The 21,730-nt window shown below is 40.8% G+C and overlaps 1 protein-coding gene across 4 annotated transcripts; it reads left to right on the top strand.

The window, feature by feature from the left end:
• The first annotated feature begins 4,866 nt into the window (after positions 1 to 4,866).
• Positions 4,867 to 20,049, top strand: LOC128409408 (vomeronasal type-2 receptor 26-like). 4 transcript variants are annotated; one of them, XM_053379876.1, is made up of 4 exons: positions 4,867 to 6,022; positions 10,399 to 10,525; positions 11,331 to 13,829; positions 19,972 to 20,049. In XM_053379876.1, exons 1-3 carry the CDS (start codon positions 5,702 to 5,704, stop codon positions 12,239 to 12,241), a joined length of 1,359 nt encoding a protein of 452 aa, XP_053235851.1. In that variant the 5' UTR covers positions 4,867 to 5,701; the 3' UTR covers positions 12,242 to 13,829; positions 19,972 to 20,049. The 4 variants fall into 4 exon arrangements, with proteins under 4 accessions (XP_053235851.1, XP_053235852.1, XP_053235853.1 ...); XM_053379879.1 differs by lacking the exon at positions 4,867 to 6,022 and adding an exon at positions 8,376 to 8,674; XM_053379877.1 differs by lacking the exon at positions 19,972 to 20,049 and having other exon boundaries at positions 11,331 to 13,839.
• Positions 20,050 to 21,730: the final 1,681 nt, after the last annotated feature.

Raw genomic sequence — 21,730 nt, 5'->3', positions numbered from 1 at the left:
TATCTGTTTATGCCTGTTGAAAACAGATGAAAGAACCTTGAGGAGACCCAATTGAGGGAGCCAGTGTGGTGTAGTGGTTAAGAGCGGTGGACTCGTAATCTGGTGAACCAGGTTCACTTCCCCACTCCTCCACATGCAGCTGCTGGGTGACCTTGGGCCAGTCACACTACTCTGAAGTCCCTCAGCCTCACTCACCTCAGAGTGTTTGTTGTGGGGGAGGAAGGGAAAGGAGAATGCTAGCCACTTTGAGACTCCCTCGGGTAGTGATAAAGCGGGATATCAAATCCAAAGTCGTCGTCATCTTCTTCTTCTTCTTCAGATCAAAGGCCCATTCAGTTCAGCTTCCTGCTGTCACAGTGGCCAACCAGGTTCCTGTGGGAAGGCCGCAAGCATGACCTGGGCACAAGATCAGTCCTTCAGAGTTGGGGTTCCCAGAAACTGGTATTGAGAGAGCTACTGCCTCTAGTAGTGGAGATTCGAAATACTTAGTTGCCATTGATAGCCTTGTGCTCCGTGAATTTGTGCAATCCTTTTTTTAGAAAAGCTCTCCAAGTTGGTGGCCACCCCTGCCTCATGTGGGAGCAAATCCCATACTCTGACTAATTTCATCAGAGAAATGTTAGAGGGTATGGAGTTATGTGACCCCTGAGCCAAGTGGATACAACCTTTAGAAGACACTTGAAGGCAGCCCTGTATAGGGAAGTTTTTTAAAGTGTTTCATGTTTTATTATGGTTTATATATACTGGAAGACACCCAGAGTGGCTAGGGCAACCCAGTCAGATGGGTGTGGGGAGGTTATATAAATAATAAAATTATGATGGAATACGGTGTCCCTATTTTCACCAGAGAAATCTTGGAATGTATGGTACTGTCCTAAATTATGCAACATCCAGCTTCATTTTATGCCTTGGACCTAGGAGACCAATGTTCAAATCCCTGCTCACTTATTAGGCTCATTGAGTGACCTTGGGCAAGTCTCTCGGCCTAACCTACCTCAGAGGTTTGTTGTAAGGATAATATAATTCAGTTTCTAAAACACTATCATCTCCTGCCTTACTAGCCTTTATCCATCATGGCTTCTCTACTGATGGTTAAACTTTGCTGGTTTCATCAGACCTAGCAGGACCCAGATTGGCAGCCCCATCTGTGAGTTCTCTCAAAGCTGTTTTTCTCTAGCTACAACCCTGCCTCTGCCCCTTGAGGAGGTTGCAGAGGAGGTGGACCTTCTCAACCTTCTCATTATCAAAATCTCTAGCCCAGGGATTTCCCCAAAGGTGGCCTTTGAGTCATAGACATCAGACTCAAAGACAGGATGAGTTAAAAGTCTTGTAATAAGGCTGAAAGAAGAACTAGGACATAAATATCTCCAATTCTACTGAGAACCTGGTCTCAGACATTGGGGGCAGAGGACTAATTTTTGCAGGAGTCTTCATTTTGTTACTTTTTTTCTGAAGCTACTGTAGGAGTCCAGCTGTGCTACTAATGTCACTGCTGCCACAATACGGTAAGTGTGGGAGCCAGGAAGTCATGGCAAAGGTTTGTAGTGCCACCTGGTGTCTTGCTGACCCAGTGACCTGCATGTCCGTGCCTTACAATGTATTAGGATGTATTGACCTTAAATGGAGTTGTGTTTCCTCTGGGCAGTGATGACCCTATATGGTGTGGGTGGGTTTAAGCCTTGGCCGGATGAGGTAACAAGAGACACTGGAATGCAGCCATGCGGCTGGAGAGAACAAAGGATAATAAAGTGACCGGAGGAGAGGAGAAGATGTCTGAATGAGCTGCCCCTCCGTACGTGAAAATATGCTAGCTTTCTGCGTCTTTATTTTATACTAAATTAAGCCATTTGGAACAGCTGGACTGCTACAGGTAAGACTCTGGCAGGCGTAGCCAGGGTGATATTGCTGCTACTACGTCTGCTGCTAAGGTTCCATGGGACTAGTGGGGTGCTGAAAGCAAAATGCCCCTTGAATCTGAAAAAGGAAAACGATCCACTAAATTATTACTGACCAGGAGACCACTTCATTAGTGGGGTCATCAGCCCACAAGCTGCAGCAGATGTTCCATACAACTTTTCCCAACCCCCCCCCCCAGAAACACAATCCTGCAGTAAGTGACTTTATGCTACTCAACCTGCATTCCAAATAATTTCTGTTTATCAGGGACATCCCCTAATTTCTGGTCATCCCTGAGAAAACCTTCTCCCTCCTTTCTTCCCCTATTGCCATTGGAGGAGACATTGCCATATTTAAAGTTGTGCAGGAGGGTTCCCCCGCTGAGGGTGCCAAGCCGAGGGGGCATAAAATAACAGCAGCAATTCTGAATCCTGTATTTATACAGTTGTCTACTGAAAAGTTTAAATGTAAAAACTGTACCAAAAGGTATTATTGTGGAAATAAGGAATCTTGGGGATGGGGCAAATTTTATCCTTGCTCAGGGTGCCTTAGTACCAAATTCAAGCCCCAGAGGAATATTTGGTGATCTGGAGTCAGCATCCAAGAGCATACTAGCCCCTTGGTATCCTGCAAACAGGGAGGTTAATTCTGAGCACTTTCCTTATTTTGAGCCTGAGTTTAATTAGTACAAAGGCAGCATCTAGATCACATGTCCTAATCCAAGGTAGATTCATTCTGAACAGCTCAATATGATGATGATGATGATGATGATGATGATGATGATGATGATATACTAGGGGACAAACCAGTTTTTTAAACATAAAAGGTAAAGGGACCCCTGACCACAAGGTCCAGTTGTGACCGACTCTGGGGTTGCGCGCTCATCTCGCTCTATAGGCCAAGGGAGCCGGCGTTTGTCTGCAGACAGCTTCCGGGTCATGTGGCCAGCATGACTAAGCCGCTTCTGGTGAACCAGAGCAGCGCACGGAAACGCCATTTACCTTCCCGCAGCAGCGGTACCTACTTATCTACTTGCACTATGACGTGCTTTCGAACTACTAGGTTAGCAGGAGCAGGGACCGAACAACGGGAGCTCACCCCGTCGCGGGGATTCGAACCGCCGACCTTCTGATCGGCAAGCCCTAGGCTCGGTGGTTTAACCGACAGCGCCACCAGCGTCCCTTTTTAAACATAGTTTTATGCAAAAAGGGGTTTTCCCTCCTGGTCTACAATTAAATGCCATTGCACAGCTTCCCCCACCTATTCCCAGCAGAACTGCCTAACCTAAATGCTCCAAGTGCTGTTGAATGTTTTTGGATTACCGTACTTTGGGAAGCCTTCTCTGTATACATTTCAGTTTCGACTCCCTTCCCTCTCTTTCTGCTGTTCCTTACATTTATTTTCATCCTTTCCTACATACTCTAGATTGCCCTAACTTATTCATTTAATCGTCTATTCTCAAATATAAATTTATAACTGCAGGTTTTGACAATAATCCTGCCAATGTCTTGATGTGTTTACAGTATGTATTAGATCTAAGACTCCTCTACTACAGCTACCTGCTCTCACAGTTGCCAACCAGATGCCCCAATGGGAAGCCACAAACAGGACCCAAGCACAACAGCAGGCTCTCCACTTGGGTTTTGCTGCAATGGGTATTCAGAGGCAACCTGCCAGTGACAGTGGAGGCACAAACATAGCCATCAAGCTGTAAGCCACTGACAGCCATGTCCTCCATGAACACGACCCATCCTCTTTTCAGGCCATCCAGGTTTGTGGTTTCCTCAGTTCTGAGGAAATGAATTCCACAGGTTAACTCTGCACACTCTGTGGATAAGTACTTCATTTTCTCTGTCCTGGCTAATCCAATTCAGCTTCACTGGTTGTCCATGAGTTCTATAGTTATGAAACCAGGTGGTGTAGGGATCAGGGTCTTGGATGAGGGCCTAGGACACAACGATTTAAGTTCTCCATCAGAACTTCTAGTATTATTGTTGGGAGGGAGAAAAACTTGTTACTATCTATATAATCCACACCATACTGGAGTTTATAAACTTTCATCATGTCCTGCCTTACTAGACTTTAACAATCATAGCTGTTCTTTAGCTTCTGGGATTTTACTAAAGTTCATGACCCCTCAAATTAAGCAGGGCCCAGACTGATAGCCCCATCTGTGAGTTCTCACAAACATGCTTTGCCTGCATTCTTCCTGTGCCCATTGAGTCACACACAGATGCCAGGGAGATGGACCTTCTGAACCTTATAATTATTCTAGTCCAGGGATTTCCCCAATAATGGCCTTTGAGTCCAAAAATAAAATAAACACCATAATCACAGGCAGGATGAGGTAACTTATTGTCACAAGCCTGCAAGAACAACTGGGTCATAAATATCTGAAGCTTGGCCTGAGAGATTTGGGGCAGGCAGGGATCCTTTCTGTGGCAGGTTTCCTTTTTGTACCTTTGCTTAAAGCTACTGTACGAGTCCGGCTGCACTCCTAATGTCACTGCTATCACAAGAGTGTATGACTCTTGCAGGCATGGCCAGAATGATATTACTGCTGCTGCTATTTCTGCTGCTAATACCCCATGGAGTCAGTGGGATACTGAAAGCAAAATGTCCATTAAATATGAAAAAGGAACATGATCCACTGAATTATTACAGGCCAGGAGACCACCTCATTAGTGGGGTCATATATCAAGGTGGTGTTATAATTTACAAACCTGACTTTTCCCAGCGCCCCGTAAACCATGTTATGAGGTAAGTGACTGTATGTTACCCACCCTACATTCACAAACGCTGCTAATAGCACTTAATTTCTGGCCATCCCTAATAAACCCTTCTCCCTCCTTTGCCCATCTCTTGATTTTGAAAGAATCTCAGTGCCCACTAGCCTCTTGGTACCCTGCAAACAGGGAGGCTAATTCTGAACCCTTTGGGGGTTTCAGTTTAATTTACAAAGGCAGAGAACATCTCTTTTCCTGCTTCTGTTGGCAAACTATTGCAGTTTGTTCAGGTCCTGTTGAATCAAATTGTTGGCTTGGGTTTGGAATGAATCAGGCAAAGTTGGGTTTTTGGGTGACCCTGTGACCCCCATATTAAGTGACAATTGCTCCATTTGTGGGGTGCTGCAAAATGCTGGGTTCTCTCTGCAAAACATTTGGCAAACTTTAGTGCAGGTTGAAGTGAATCAGACTAAATTTGATTTTGGGGTGTTAACTACAAACCTCAGTTCCAGACTCGCAAAGAACTAAGCTTTCTCTGCTTTCTCTCTAATAGCTAGGTAAGTGATCAGGGGAAATTGTTGGAACAGATGCTTTTCATCATGAACTCCTGAATCTTGACCTTGTTCTCAGCTGTGATTTAATATTGCTACTCTTGGAAAAGAGCAAACACATTTCCTTCTTCTGAGCTTCTAGTTCATGCATTGGATACGTGAAACCACACAAGGGCACTGCTTGTCTATCAACCTAGCCAGCACTTGTTTAAAGCCACTATGTCAGTGATAACTCTGCCTATCAAACCTCAGAGATTTTGTTTTATGTCCTCTCCAGACAATATGTCTGCTATTTCTTTCTTTCGTTCCTTCTCATCCTGTACATAGTTCCTGTCAAGTCTCTGAACTCCAGAAACTGTAAGTAATCATTCCAATCAAATTCACCCAAGCTGCAAGCTCTATTTATTTCCATGTTGGAGCGCATGGACAAGATTGTACTCCTTCAAAGCTTGGCCCATTAGATATAAGACTAGTAGATTCTTCTTAGGTTCTTATAGAACAATGAGTATGACATGTTGTCTTCATTAAATGGAAAGTGGACCTCTGAAACAATTGTTTGTTTATTCATTTATTTGCAGCTCAACATCAACGAACCCCTATCCCACTCTGTCCCCCTTATTTGCCATTCAGGAGATCAACCAGAATCCTAAGCTTTTACCCAATGTCACCCTGGGCTACAGCATCTATGAGGCCGCTTTTGATGTCACAACAGCGGCTGATGCCATGCTAGACAGCATTCCAAGCTACAGCTGTGGAGGACAGAATAATGTGTTAGCTGCTTTTGAAGAAACAGCTACTGAAATCTCCAGTCATATTTCAAGAATGTTGAGCATCTACAAAATGCCCCAGGTAGGACTTTGTTTCGTTCCTCATTTCTATATCTCCACCAGTGTTGAGAAACCCCTTCACCCCTCCAGAGGTTTCTGAACTACCAAGCCATCCATTGCTGGCCATCTGCCATGCTTGTGGGGACTGATGGGAGTTGTAGTTCAACAACAACCTAAGGGCCAAATTTTCCACATCCCTACTCTCCAGGGAACATAAAACAGAAGTACCCAAAAAGAGAGACCATAGAAAGAATATCACATTTTAAGAAAGTGGGAACTGATTTGGAAAGCCCTGGGTCTCTTTCTCTCACTCTCACCAGACTGGCGTAGGAAGAATTAGTATCATATTTCAACATAGTCCCTCGCTCCCCAGGAGTTCTTCTTTCTCAGGCAGACCTGTGGCTGTCTAGAAGCTAATTTAAGGTTAAGGGGCCTGCACTCCTGCAGACTGTGTCACTGCCTAGCTTCTGCTTCTGCCTCTCATTCTTTGAAGTGGCCCATTGTGATTCTTAGAAGAGGTTGGAATGCCATGACCCCTGAATGCCCTAGATGCCCTATTCTGCCTCAGTATTCATTAGAGCCACTTCCTTCTCTGTCAGCTCCAGGTTTTCTACCGGAGGCATGAAATGCTTCCCAAAAGCAACTGGTTAGTCACTGTGAAAACAGGATGCTGGATTAGATGTCACATGATCATTGGCCTGATCATGCGACAGGGCCTTTCTTTTTTATTCCTGAAAACAAGACACAAATCCTTTTCTTTCTAGATCAGTCTGGGCTCTACTGCTTATGATCTTAAGGGGAAAAAACAGTTTCCTTTTATCTTCTGGATGGCCCCAAAACAAGAAACCCAGTACATGGGGATTGTCAAGTTGCTGCTCCACTTCAGGTGGACATGGGTCGGTCTCTTTGTTCCAGACAATGACAATGGAGAAAGGTTCCTGAGTGCTTTCACACCTCTGATGATCCGTAGTGGGATCTGTGCTGCTTTCTTGGAAAAAATGCCTTTTTTCATTATGGAGATGTCATCCTTACATTGTAGACCATCTGTCCTGAGGCAAGTCAAGGTGTTCATTTACTATGGAGACTCTGAAAATGGAATTTATACAATCACATTCTTACAACGCATTCATGAAGTGAGGAAATCTCAGGGGTTAGTTTGGATCACAACAGATGTTATTGACATTGATGTGATGTTGTTTGGTGATGTGGCTTCCTTCCAGCCTGCCCAAGGTTCTTTGTCCTTGGTAATGAATACCAAAAAAAGGACAGAACATGGCTACTATCCTCACCTTTCATCTGAAGCTGCAACTGCAGCTGCACAGTTTTGGTCGAGAGCATTCAATTGTTCATGTTCAAACAAAGTGCAGTCCGTGGAGGGTTGGACAAGGTGCACAGAAAAGGAACAACTGGAAACTTTTTCCCAGGAAGAGATTGAGGGAATCTGGTCTCAAGATCGCTACAACATTTACTACGGTATCCAACTTGTGGCTCAGGCTTTAAATGCTGCATATTCATCCAGATCCAAATGGAGGTTAATGGCGGGTGGAGGAGACAGATTGGAACATCAAAGGCTGAAGCCATGGCAGGTCTGTCCTCACCCCTTTTTGCCATCTGTTTTCCATCATTGGAATCCGTTAACGGAGTCCATACCTTTTGTAGTTTATCACATTGTGATTGTATGCCCTGTCTTTAATTGGACATCCTGATTATTTTTTGTTTTTGTTCATCTTTTTTGTGGCTCTACAATAGTTTGAAACTAATTAATAAACAAAAGCATTGGGAAATATTCATTCACAAAATAGGGCATGATAAATTGCTAAGGAGTGTCACATTGATTATTTAATATATTTATTTCATAAGATATATATATCGCTTGACTGCTCAAAAAACCTCAAAACAGTTTACAAAAATGTTAAACAATAAAATTCTAATAAATAAATTTAAAACCCTAATTTGAACCCTATTTCTGAAACACATACAAAGTTGAAATCACAATAGAATAGATTATAGCAAATTAAAAAGCATGTAACCTTTCTAGCGTTCCAAAGTGCTTTCCTGGCCATGTCCTTAATATATGTTTATTTGACTCTTATCCCAAGAGGATTTAAAACCTGATAAAGGACCTGTTATAATGACCCAAAAGTCACCAAATAAAGCAGATACGAGGTCACTGCCTCTATCTCCCCGATTTAGGCTCGATCGCTCAAAAGTGGTAAGCGGTCTGGAACCTTTCTCAATTATCAAAGGAAAACAAGATTACATCCCACAAAATATCCAACTTCATGAATGGATTTGATAAATCAAATGCCCAGGAAACATCTTGCAATTGTTATGCAATTATATAGTGTACTGTCATCTGCAATGGAGTTTGCACCCAAGCCTGTAGTTCCCACACGCAACTCTCATATGATGTTTTCTAAATGCTGGTGTTTCTCTGCCATTCTAGCTTCACACTTTCTTAAAAGAAATCCAGCTTTCTAATGCATCCATAGGAGGGATGTATTTTGATAAGAATGGGGAGCTGACTGCCAACTTTGATATTGTGAACTCAGTCGTGTTTCGCAATGGATCTCACAGAAGAATGAAAGTTGGGAGCATCGAGCGACAGGCATCCTTCGATGTAAAGTTCACCATTAATTCAGAAGCCATTGTGTGGCCTGGATACTTCAGCAAGGTCATTGCATTGATTGATTGATTGATTGATTGATTGATTGATTGCATTAATATTGTGTCAGGACTCTGGGGGAATGACTTCACAGTTGTAAGTGAGTAGCAGCTTCAAGAAGACACAGGGAGGACTCAGGCGCAGTGGATTAATTAGTAAAAGTTTACTGAGGCAGAAATAAGCTTGATAGTTCAGTATCAGATCCCTGGAAGGGCACTTTCTTAATAATCCAGTTGCAATAAAATACAACAGTAAGAAACTTAAAACGAACAACATACTCTGAGAAAATTCAGAATGAGAGAGTGAAGGAACATCAGAGAGAGGGAAAGTAAGAATAATATTCGACCCCATCTCATTTATAGGCAGGCTGGGGCAGTTTGACATGGAAGCAAAACGAGCTCATTCCAGCTGCATGTCTGTTTCCATGGAAACCTTGGGAAATTCCTGATACACTAGAAGATTCTGGAAGACTTCTGTTAGATTCTATAAGCTTCTATGGCTTCTGTACTTCAGAAATGCCATTATACCTGACATGTCCCACCTTTATGGAGCTCAAAATGCTAGGTATGGTTTGCTGCCTCTTATTTTTCTCCCCACAACAACCCTGTGAACGCTCCAAGGTCACTCAGGAAGCTTCATGGCTGAGTGGGAAATTGAACCTTGGTCTCCCAGGTAACCACTGCACCACACTGGCTGCAGTTCCCTTGTGGTGACATCTGCTAAGTTTGGATAATTTGCCAGTAGCTGCCCATTTCAGATTAACCCTAAGATGGCCCTTCCCAGGGCCCTTCACTGCTGTTTTCCTTGCCCTCTCTGTTTTGCATAGCAATTCAGTTAGAGAGGGGCAAAGAGAGGAGAGGCTGCCTTTACACTTTTCCTTGTTCATCCACTCAGAGGGGGAGATGAAAATGCATCAATGGGCCCAAAGTTGACAGGAGGGCTGTAACTGTCATGTGGGCTTTAACAGCTGCCCAATAACGCCAACTACTTATAAAAACACAAAAATGCATATCATAGTAACAAACAGGAGCAATAAACCCCAAACAAATTTTAAAAGCAATAGAGAGTTTAATTAGTTAACCTTTTACCTTAAACAATGTACAGTGGTACCTCAGGTTAAGTACTCATTTCGTTCCAGAGGTCCGTTCTTCACCTGAAACTGTTCTTAACCTGAAGCACCACTTTAGCTAATGGGTGGTTCTTAACCCGAAGCACCACTTTAGCTGCCGCCGTGCCGCCGGAGCCCAATTTCTGTTCTTATCCTGAAGCAAAGTTCTTAACCTGAAGCACTATTTCTGGGTTAGCGGAGTGTGTAACCTGAAGCGTATGTAACCTGAAGTGTATGTAACCCAAGGTACCACTGTATAATAAATCCCATTGTGCTTTTTAAATATGAAACTTTAGATCAAAAACAAAATGTCTCCACAGTCCAAACAAAATTTGGAAGGGTCTCATTCCCATTTTAAGCTTCCTCAAATCTCATATGCAGTTAGAAAGGCCATAGTTTGTTGAATCCTTTCTGTTTAACAATATTTGTATTCAGCAAGAAAGAAGAGGGATTTTCCACAGTTCTACAAAATTTAGGAGGGTCTGGTTCCCATTTTACAGCTTTTAATCTAGCCTCAGTATTTTAAAAATGATTTTTATTTGAGCTTTGTTTTTAGTCAGTGCCTTCAGATGATGTCTGTAATTTATGCTGGTCTCCTTTTGGTGCTCTTTTTCCATATTTTTAGGTTGTGCCTCATTCAAGATGCACCGAAATCTGTCGCCCTGGATACGCCAGAGTAGCTAAAGAAGGAGAGCCCGTTTGCTGCTATGATTGTGCTCCTTGTGCAGAAGGGACCATCTCCATTCAGGAAGGTGGGTGACTCCAGAGAAAAGGGAGAGGCTTGCTGGATCAGGCCAAAGGCCCATCTAGTCTAACACCCTTTCACAATGGTGAACCAGGTGCCTATGAAAAGCCCACGAGCAGGACCTTAGAGCAACAGCCGTCAGTAGAAGGGGACAAACATTTAAGCCTACAGTAGTTGGGCACCACCCCACTTTCTGCCAAGCGGTAGCAAGATTCTAGGGGGTTCCCAGGCCTCGCCCAGGGTTTGTGCTCCTTTTGGGAAATGAATTCTCAGGGGAGACTGTCATAGCATTAAGAAATATGTTTTATTCACATAGTTACACCTTCAGTCTGCATGGGGGTAGTCCAGATCTTAGCACATGTTCAAGAGGGACTTGTTTCCCATAGCAGTGCAGCACTTGAGTGCAAGAAATCTCTCCTAACCATTCTTCAGCCAGTCTAGCCAAAATGGGTCCCTTCTTCTTCTCTGCCTTATTCTTCCCAGCACACCTTGGTAAAGACTCTCTTTTTCTGACACCTCAAATGCACACCCCATCACCATGGCAACCTCTGTCTTCCCAGGCCCAAGAATTCCTCGCAGATGGGCCTTCAACAGCTTTTATCATGTTAGTACCTCTATCCCAGATAAGGTCCTGGCTTGGAAGGAAGCTTAGGCTGTATTTTTCCACTGGCTTACATACTTCAGTACTCCAAATAATCAAAATCCTATCATTTATTAATCTCTTATTATTGTTTCTCAATGTATTAGAAAACAGACAGTTATGGATGTAAGAATTTTGTTAGTGATATTGAAGTCCTTCTTCTTCTCTTCAGATGCAAAGCATTGCACCAAATGTCCAGAAGAACAGCATGCAAATCAAGCAAGAGACAAATGTGTCCCCAAGATTATAACATTTCTCACTTATGAAGAACCCTTGGGGATCCTCCTGGTGTCCTTTGCTCTCTTCCTGTGCTTAACCGCTGGTGTTGTGCTAGGAATCTTCGTTAAATACATGGAAACTCCCATAGTCAAAGCTAACAATCGAGACTTATCCTATATCCTCCTCATCTCCCTCCTGCTTTCCTTTTTGTCCTCCTTCCTATTCATCGGCCAGCCAAGGAAAGTGACCTGCCTTCTCCAACAAACAGCCTTCAGCATCATCTTCTCGGTTGCCGTCTCTTCTGTTTTGGCAAAAACCATCACTGTGGTGCTGGCCTTCTTGGCCACAAAGCCAGGGAACAGGGTGAGGAGATGGCTAGGGAAGAGTCTGGCCAACTCCATTGTCCTTTCCAGTTCTAGTATGCAGGTTGTCATCTGCACCATCTGGCTAGGAATCTTTCCACCATTCCCAGACTCCGACATGCAGTCCCAAGCTAGAAAGATCATCCTTCTATGCAATGAAGGATCTGTTGCCATGTTTTACACTGTCCTTGGCTACATGGGCTTCCTGTCTGCCATCTGCTTCACGGTGGCTTTCCTAGCCAGGAAGCTGCCTGGAGCCTTCAATGAAGCCAAGCTGATCACCTTCAGCATGCTGGTCTTCTGCAGTGTTTGGGTGTCCTTTGTGCCCACCTACCTGAGCACCAAAGGGAAGTACATGGTAGCTGTTCAGGTCTTCTCCATTTTGGCCTCCAGTGCTGGGCTTCTGGGCTGCATCTTCCTACCGAAGTGCTACATTATCATACTCAGGCCTGATCTGAACACAAAGGCACATCTATCTACAAAAAGTGGCAGTAGTGTCTGATTTTTAGCTTCTTTGAAGATTCTTAACTTCACATAAAATATGTTGTTAAAGTGGACTCTACCCTGGTTTGTGTCAGGACAATTGGAAACACAATTATATTATGAGTTGTCCTGCTTCTGCTTGCTACGGTATTGGATAATGTTGGAAAATTACAGACTTATTGGATCTGGAAGGACATGATAATAGATTTGGGTGGCATGCTTAATTATGGTATTACAAAGTTAAAGTAAATAAAGGATTCCAGAACCACATTATAAGAAAGTTGATCTACGAGGTATGGGATAGATACAAAAAATTAGTTGAAAGGAAAACCCCTTGTTGGCTCTCACCCTTAGAAGCTGTTTCTGTTAAAAAATTAAATATGAAAGGGATATGGGCCACCTATAGGGATTTGTTAATGGAGACAGAAAACCAGTTAAAATAGAAAAAAAACATGAGGAGGTGAAAGAATTGATGGCAGATTGGTTAGAATACTACCAGATAAGTGATATGTTTAAGATAGATAAAAGAAAAGGTTTTGACACAAGATCAAAGTCTGAGGTAGAGTTGCTAGATAATAATGTGAAAATATTATAAAAAATGTTCAAGCTATTATTGGAATGGCATACAATGGATGAAGAAGTAAAATCTGTAATGATCCAATGAACAAAAGATTTTGGGTATAATATCCAAATGAAAGCCTGGGAAAAATTGTGAAAAGAGGACATAAAATTTACTGCATGCTGCTCATTGAATTTTTTTTTTAATGATGTATCGTTGGTATCTAACACCAGTTAAAATTGCAAAGATGTATAAAACCTGCTCAAAAGTGCGCTGGAAGTGTAAAGAAAGCAAAGGTACGTTTTACCATATATGGTGGATTTGTAGTAAGGTAAAGACTTTCTGGGAAATGTTATATAATGAATTAAAGAAAACATGTAAAAATACATTTGTTAAAAAGCCAGAAGCCTTTCTGTTAGGTATAATTAGTGAGGAGATACCTAGAGAAGATAAACATTTATGTATGCAACAACAGCAGCAAGAACTTTATTAGCCCAGAACTGGAAACAATAAACAATACCATCGAAGAAAGATTGGCAGATGAAACTGATGCACTACGCAGAGATGGCAAAGTTAACAGGAAAGATACGAAACCAAGAAGATCAAATATTCAAAAAAGACTGGAAAATTTTTGTGGGATTTAAAGGACCACTGTAAGCACTTAAAAGCACTGATAGGAATGAAAAAAAGCTAGTAATGTTGGAAAATCAGTTTATGTGCATTAAGAAGGAAGGAAAAATAGTTGGACAATTTAGAAAGATGGAATTGATGTTCATTTTAAATTAAGAACCCATGGAGGGAGGGAGGGAAATTGACAAGTTCTAAGGAACTGGCTTGGATGATGTATGAAATGTAAAAATATGTTAAATCTGAAAAAACAATAAAAATATTATATATATAAAAAGAAGGAAACACTATTAAGTCATAGAATCATAGATGACCTAAGAGTGTTTGTAATTGTCTTGCCGCAAACATCTCCATCATCTGCACTTCCCAAACAACCGGTTTTAGCAACGAGGTAGTAGAAATGATAAACCTATGAGTTCAGGTTGGAAATTTTCAGACTTCCGGGTTAGCGCCAGCGGACTTCCGGGTTAGCGCCAGCGCTTAATGGCGGATTTCTCCCGGAGCTCCGGGAGAGATCTGCTTCGTGGGTTCGGGTCCTGTCAGCTACGGCGGAGCGGGGACCCTAAAAAATCACAGGCACATAGCCTGTGAACTGGAGACTCGGCGGGCACCTTTGCGCCCCCCCGACGCTGTGAAATAGCCTTTTTAAAGGCTGCGGATCAGCGGAGGGAGTGTTGGAGCGGTGCTGAGAGTCGTCTTCACCCAGCCTGCGAAGCGAAGCCGCGTCGCCATTAGCGGGGAGCGCTGACTTCTTCCAGCGAATTCGGATTAAAAGGAACGTCTATCCGTGAGTAGGATTGACCGTTAAAATATAATTTGACACTAAAATTGAAGAAATTGGATACCGAGACGGACAAGCACCAAAAAGGAAGTCTGCTTTCCGTCCTGCAGAAAGATCAAAGCGAAAGACATTTCAGCCGTAACCGATTGAAAGGGGAGCTGCGAGAGCTAATAAATCCATCACCAAGTAAAGAACTCCCTCCCCGAAGGCAGGAGGGGGAGGGAAGAAGATTTTAAAGTGCTTTCCTGCCTTTTTAAAAAGAATTTGAGTTATTTACCGCTGCTCCTGTACCTGGGATCGGACTGCCGGAGAAAAGGAACCGGCTTAGGACTGCTGATACAAGAAGGTAAAAAAAAGTATCTTTAACTAATTGACTTTGGTTACTCTCAACTTGAAACATTTACTTTGTTGCATAGTAAAGCTATTCTGCAGGATTTTACTGACTTGGATCTTTCAGAAAGAGAAAGAACAATTGGAAAGAACTAGTAGGACTTTTGCTTGACTTATGGAGAGTGGGAGACTAATTTGAAAGTAAGGATTTGACTGTACGCCCTCTAGAGGACTTATAAATTGTTTCAGCAACAAGTGGAATTTTAAACCTGAGAACTTTTTGTCTGACAGCTCTAGAGTGTGGGAATGACCTTGAGTAAAAGACTTTGTTATGGCAGATGGTAAAGAGAAACTTCACAAGAAAGAGGATTTACAAGAAACAACCTTGAGATCTGGCAGACAATACAAAGTTGACTCTTCCATGCAAAGAAGGGCTTCTGTATCAGGAGCCTCGGGAATTACAGCTATACCAAAGGCAAAAGTGAAAATAATGTCTTCAGAAGAATCCTTTGCTAAGGTACTGGAGAAGATAAGTGACTCTTTAGAGGAATTAAAAAAGCAAGGTGCAGAAACTAAAGTACAAGTTGCTGAAACAAATAAAAAAATTGAAGAAATCTCTGGGAAAATTGATTCAAATACAAAAAGTATAACTGACCTTGGGAACAAAGTGAATTCAAACGCAGAAGCAATTGGGAAATTATTGGAAGAATCATCTACAACAAGAAAGATTGCTGAGGAAGCTAAAGAAATTGCGACTGCTGCGGAGGGAAAATTTCCACCAGTGTTTAAGAAACTCAATGAATATGAACTGGCACTCTCAATGCAAGATATGCAACGTAAGGAGAAGAACCTAAGGATCAGGCTTGTGCCGGAAAAGGAAGAAGACAACCTGGTGGACTATTTGACAAAAGAATTTTCTGACTTTTGGAAGCAGGAGCTGGATAAAGAACAATTTAAAATAGAAAGTGCATTCAGATTGGGAGCAAGGCAGAAGAAGAACAGACCCAGAGACTGTTTAATAACTCTGAGATCAAAGGAGGAACGGGACAAGATATTGAACCTGCATTACCAAACAACCCTTCGAATTGAAGACTCTCACATTGAGATTTTTAAGGATATCCCGAAAAATATTTTGGACGCAAGAGGACACTACAAGGACCTGGTGATTTTGCTGAGAAGGAACTACATACCATTCAGGTGGGAGTTCCCCCAAGGCCTGTCTTTTAAATATAAGGGGAAGAAAAGAAGAATAAAGACAGTGAGTGATAAAGACAAGTTCTTGGAAGAACACGAAGAAGACCTACAGAAAGAGACGCATCCAGGGCAAGGGCATCCTTCATTAGACACGGACACGGAACTACCGACGAACGAGGAACAAAAATTGGGAGCTGTAGGAGGAAAGAGTAAATAACCTCATCATGGCTCTGCAACTTCTAACCTGGAACTGTAACGGTCTAAACAACCCCCGGAAAAGGAAAAATATATTTCATGCTTTAAAGAAAGACCAATTGGACTTGATTTGTCTACAAGAGACTCATGTGACAAGAACACACAGGAAATTATTAATAAATAAGAGATTGGGACAAGAATTTATATCTTCAGACAGAGTAAAAAAAAGAGGAGTGGTGATCTATGTAAAGGAAAATCTGCAACCGAAACAAATTTTTAAGGATGACCAAGGAAGATATTTGGCAATTGAAATTCAATTCCAAGGAGAAAAATTTTTGATAGTGGGAATATATGCACCAAATGAAGGGAAAGCAGAATTTTTTAAGAAGCTGCATGAGACTTTAATGGACTATATGGATTATAAACTAATCATGATGGGAGATATGAATGGAGTAGTTTCAACAAATATGGATAAAGCACAAAGACAGGTAGTTACAAAAGATGGAAGACTACCAAAAACTTTCTTTGAAATGACTGACAATATGGACTTGATTGACATTTGGAGAATAAAACACCCATTAGAGAGAGAGGGAACCTTCTTTTCTGAAGCCAAAATGACATGGACTCGGATCGACCAAATCTGGGTGACTAGCAGTATGGCGTCAATTATAAAAAAAGCGGAAATCTGCCCAAAAACTCTCTCCGACCATAATGCAGTAAAGATGGTGATGAAGCAAACGACAACTGGTTCTTTCAGATGGAGAATGAATGACACTTTATTTAGAGACGAGGAGATCTGTAAAAAGGCCCAAAAAACCCTGAAAGATTATTTTGAAATTAATCTAAGGTCTAAAGTAGAAAAAAGAATAGTATGGGACGCAAGCAAAGCCGTGATGAGAGGGTTCTTGATACAACAAAATACATTAAAGAGAAGAAAGCAAAATGAGAGGAAGGAGAAAATTCTGGATAAGATAAAAGAAGGGGAAAGGAAATTAAGATTGAAGCCAAAATCGCAAGAGATTCTAAGAGAAATTAAATTGTACCAAACACAATATATGGAACTGATGAATCAAGAAATAGAATGGAAAATTAAACAAATGAGACAGAAGTCTTTTGAATCTGCAGATAAATGTGGTAAGTTATTGGCTTGGCAAATAAAGAAGAGACAAAAACTCAACACGGTAACAAACTTAGAAGTGGAAGGAAAGAACATATGCAACCCAGCAGAAATTAGAAATTGCTTTCAGAACTACTTTAGACAATTGTATACACAAGGGCCGCAGAATGAAACAGATATACAACAATTCCTCGAGAAAAATGGGTTGAAAAAGATTTCGCAGGAAAGTAAGACAATTTTGAATCAGGAGATATCAATACAGGAAATAGAAGATGCCATTCAAAACATGACGTTGGGCAAATCACCTGGACCAGATGGACTGACTTCCAAATATTACAAAGTTTTGAAGGAAGGACTTACACAACCTTTGAAGGAAGTCTGTAATGAGATCATGAAGGGGAAAAGGGCACCTGATACGTGGAGAGAGGCCTATATTACACTTATACCAAAGACAGAGACTGAAAAGACCCAACTTAAGAACTACCGACCCATCTCCTTACTAAATGTGGATTACAAAATCTTTGCTGATGTTTTAGCAAAGAGACTGAAAAGAGTTTTGATGGAGGAGATTCATGGGGATCAGGCGGGCTTTCTCCCGAAAAGGCATTTGTCGGACAATGTAAGGAATATAATTGACATTTTGGAGAAGTTGGAAGTGAATATAAACACTAAGGCCGTTTTGATATTTGTGGATGCCGAGAAAGCCTTTGACAACATTTCTTGGAGTTTTATGCTGAAGAACCTCCGGGGGATGGGGGTAGGCCAAGGGTTTGAAAATGGTATAGGTGCAATATATTCTGAACAGAAAGCAAAACTAATTGTAAATAATGTTGTAACAGAAGAGTTTAAGATTGAAAAAGGGACACGACAGGGGTGCCCTATCTCCCCCTTACTTTTTATATCGGTCCTGGAGGTTTTGCTCAATATGATCAGGAGGGACCAGTTGGTTAAAGGGATTCAGGTCGGAGTTAAACAATACAAATTGAGAGCATTTGCAGATGACCTAGTACTTACACTGCAAGAGCCAGAAGCTAGCACGAAAAGAGTTTTGGAAATAATTCAAGAGTTTGGCCAACTGGCAGGATTTAAATTGAATAAGTTAAAGACTAAGGTATTGGAGAAAAATTTAACACAGTTTGAAAAAGAAAGGTTTCAGAATGAGACGGGGCTGGCTGTGGTTAAAAAAGTGAAATATCTGGGTGTGAACATGACAGCTAAGAATGTGAACTTATTTAAAGACAATTATGAAAAAACGTGGACAGAAGTGAAAAAAGATTTAGAGATTTGGTCAAACTTGAAGCTTTCCTTGTTAGGTCGAATTGCAGTGATAAAAATGAATGTATTGCCAAGAATGTTATTTTTGTTTCAAGCATTACAAATAATGGATAAAATGGACTGTTTCAAGAAGTGGCAGAAAGATATATCTAAATTTGTCTGGCAGGGCAAGAAGCCCAGAATAAAATTTAAGATATTAACGGACTCAAAGGAAAGAGGGGGGTTTGCCCTGCCAGACTTTAAATTGTACTATGAAGCGGCAGCTTTCTGCTGGCTAAAAGAATGGCTGCTTCTTGAAAACACAGACATTTTGGATCTGGAAGGATTTAACAATATTTTTGGGTGGCATGCATATTTGTGGTATGACAAGGTTAAAGCGCATAAAAGTTTTAAAAATCATATTGTCAGAAAAGCATTATTGAATGTCTGGGTTAGATACAAGGACTTGCTGGAAAATAAGACTCCAAGATGGTTATCACCAATGGAAGCTAAGGCAGTTAAAAAGCTAAATATGGAGTCGAAATGGCCAAGATATTGGGAAATCTTGGAAAAGGAAGGGGACAAACTGAGATTACAGAGTTTTGAAAAATTAAAAGGGAAGGTGAGAGATTGGTTACATTATCACCAAATAAATGAAATGTTTAAACTAGACAGAAAAACAGGCTTCCAGGTGGAAAAATCAAAATTAGAGACTGAACTGTTAGAATCCAGTACTAAGAATTTGTCAAAAATGTATAATCTACTGCTGAAATGGAACACACAAGATGAAATGGTTAAATCAACTATGATTAAATGGGCTCAGGACATTGGTTATAACATTATGTTTGCTGACTGGGAAAAGTTGTGGACCACCGGGCTGAAGTTTACGGCGTGTAACGCCTTAAGGGAAAATATAATGAAAATGATTTATAGGTGGTACATAACCCCAGTCAAGCTTGCAAAAATTTACCACTTGCCTGATAATAAATGTTGGAAATGTAAAGAAAAGGAAGGTACTTTTTTTCACCTCTGGTGGACGTGCCCGAAGATTAAGGCATTCTGGGAAATGATTTACAATGAACTGAAAAAGGTATTTAAATATACTTTCACCAAAAAACCAGAGGCCTTTCTCTTGGGTATTGTCGGCCAGGGGGTGTTAAAGACAGATACAACCTTTTTTATGTATGCTACAACAGCAGCTAGAATACTCATTGCAAAGTACTGGAAGACACAGGATCTACCCACACTGGAAGAATGGCAGATGAAGGTGATGGACTATATGAATTTGGCGGAGATGACGAGCAGAATCCGAGACCAGGGAAGAGAAGCGGCGGAAGAAGAATGGAAAAAGTTTAAGGAGTATTTAAAGAAACATTATAAAATTGGTGACAGTTAGAATGATGTTGGATTAAAATAAATGGTTACTATCAGTAAGGGTTATGATAAAGAGAATAAGGGTGAATATTATAAATTTATAATAAAATAAGGCAAGATTTCGCTGAATAACTGTAAGAATTTGGAATACAGAAACGGGAAGTAAGGGGAGGTCGAGGAAGTAAGGTTTACAAATTGGGTTATGAAATGGTACTTGTTTTTATGTTTTATTATTGTCTGATGTTTGTTTATGTATGTTTTGTTTTTGTTATATTAAAAATTGTTCAATAAAAATATTATTAAAAAAAAAAAAAACAGGTTGGAAATTTTCAGAAGTGGTCAAATCACATCTTTCTTTTTTATATTATTTTTTTAATTAGTTTCCTGAAGTTTAACAAATCAGTCCAAATTATTTAAATTTAATACACTTTGCCTGCTAATGTTATTAATTCTTTGCAATTGTCCTTCAAATAAGAAGACTTGCAATGTTTATGATTGATACCTTTTTGTATTTATTTAAAATGTAAAAATTGAAATGGATAAAATGTAAGGAGGAAGAGGTACAAATCCGGTGAAATAGATAGGAATTATGGTAACCACAAGGCGGGAGGGAGGGAAGTTGACCAGCTCATATGAGAAAACTTAATGTGCGAAATATAGATGTATTTATATATAATGAAATGGAAACTTAATAAAATATTATTTTTTAAAAATTAATACACTTTTTTAAAAATAAAAAAGGTTTCCCGCTCCTTTCACAAACATATGTTGATTGCTTTCTGATGCTGCCACATTCATTCTTCTTCTTTAATCACCCCCTTATTCGTCTGTTAGTCTTAATCCATTTTCGTAGCTAGCCTTCTTGTTTTCTTATAAACAGCAGCAGTTATTTTCCAAACAACAGCAGTTATTTTCCAAACACATTGAATAGCCATTTTGCATGTTGAGCCTTTCCAGCAGTCTGTTTGCAGACCTAGAGTGGAGATAGATTAACTGCCATCTTTCTCAGTCCATGCCATTCATATGGAAACACCCCTTCCGTTGTCCAAGGACGTGCCGAGTTATAAATAACTTCTGAGAAGATGGTTATTTTCCACAGCTCGCAGTTAAAGATCAGAATCACATTTATAAACTCCTGGCAAGTGTAATTAAGAGTCCTTGGCAAATTGATTCTCTTCTCCACTTCTTTCTTCATACAGCTCAAAGAAAATTAATATAAAATCCGTTCAACTGCAGTCAACAAGCGAGGGTATAAAAAACATTGTAAAGCCCTTTATTGAGTATAAATCATTGGCTTCTCTCTCTTCCTCTATAACAGATAACATCTAAACGTCTGCACATGATTCTTTCATTTTGCGGTGAAGGTCGAAAGAGGAAAAGACCTTTTAGGAGCTTTAGGAGACCTTTCAGAACAAATATTGCCTTGCCTCCCCTTTCATTCTGGCCATTGGAAGTCTCTTCGCGCTAGTTGAAAATCATTAAAATACCTTCATGGCTCAAGCCAAGTCCACTCAGCAGCTGATTAGTTGCAGCCCTTTATCATATGCCATTTCAGGAGTGCCCCATAATTTATGCCAATATTCCAAATTGTACCTAAAAGAATGCATCTCCAGACCTAATTTTGTTTCACAAACTTCTTTCTGGAAGTAAAACTTTTCTTGTTTGATTAAGAAACATTATGAGAAAGGTCTTGAAATAGATAAAGAAAGAATTATAATTTTAAAAAGAGGTTCCTGTCTGTCTTCTGAAGAAGAGAAAAGTCTATAAATTTTTGACAGAGGCCCTTAAAAAGAAAAAAAAACTATCCGCTTTAGAGAGGGATGGGGGGGGTCTACTTCACCTATAAAGGCAAAAAACAGAGATTTGTGGAACCAGTGAAGGCACATGGCTTTGTAAGAAGGTACAAAAAAGACTTGGGTGAAGTTTTGGGATCTAGGCAGGAAGAAGTGGAAGAGGAAGTGGTGAGGAAAGAAGAGGGCAGACAGTAAAAGGGGGAGTAGAAGGGTAAATAAGATATAACTGAAAATGGATCTTAGAATTCTTTTATGGAATGTAAATGGACTAAACAATAAAACGA

The sequence above is a fragment of the Podarcis raffonei genome, chromosome 2 (genome assembly GCF_027172205.1).
Source record: "Podarcis raffonei isolate rPodRaf1 chromosome 2, rPodRaf1.pri, whole genome shotgun sequence".
Taxonomy (NCBI): domain Eukaryota; kingdom Metazoa; phylum Chordata; class Lepidosauria; order Squamata; family Lacertidae; genus Podarcis; species Podarcis raffonei.
This window is presented reverse-complemented; position numbering and strand designations above follow the sequence as displayed.

Bases quoted from the DNA above. Each gene is read 5' to 3' on its own strand.
- LOC128409408 (XM_053379876.1), top strand. From the start codon at position 5,702: ATGGAAAGTGGACCTCTGAAACAATTGTTTGTTTATTCATTTATTTGC. The intron at 6,023-10,398 runs GTAGGACTTTGT...CCATATTTTTAG, and splicing joins GCATCTACAAAATGCCCCAG to GTTGTGCCTCATTCAAGATG. The intron at 10,526-11,330 runs GTGGGTGACTCC...TCTTCTCTTCAG, and splicing joins GACCATCTCCATTCAGGAAG to ATGCAAAGCATTGCACCAAA.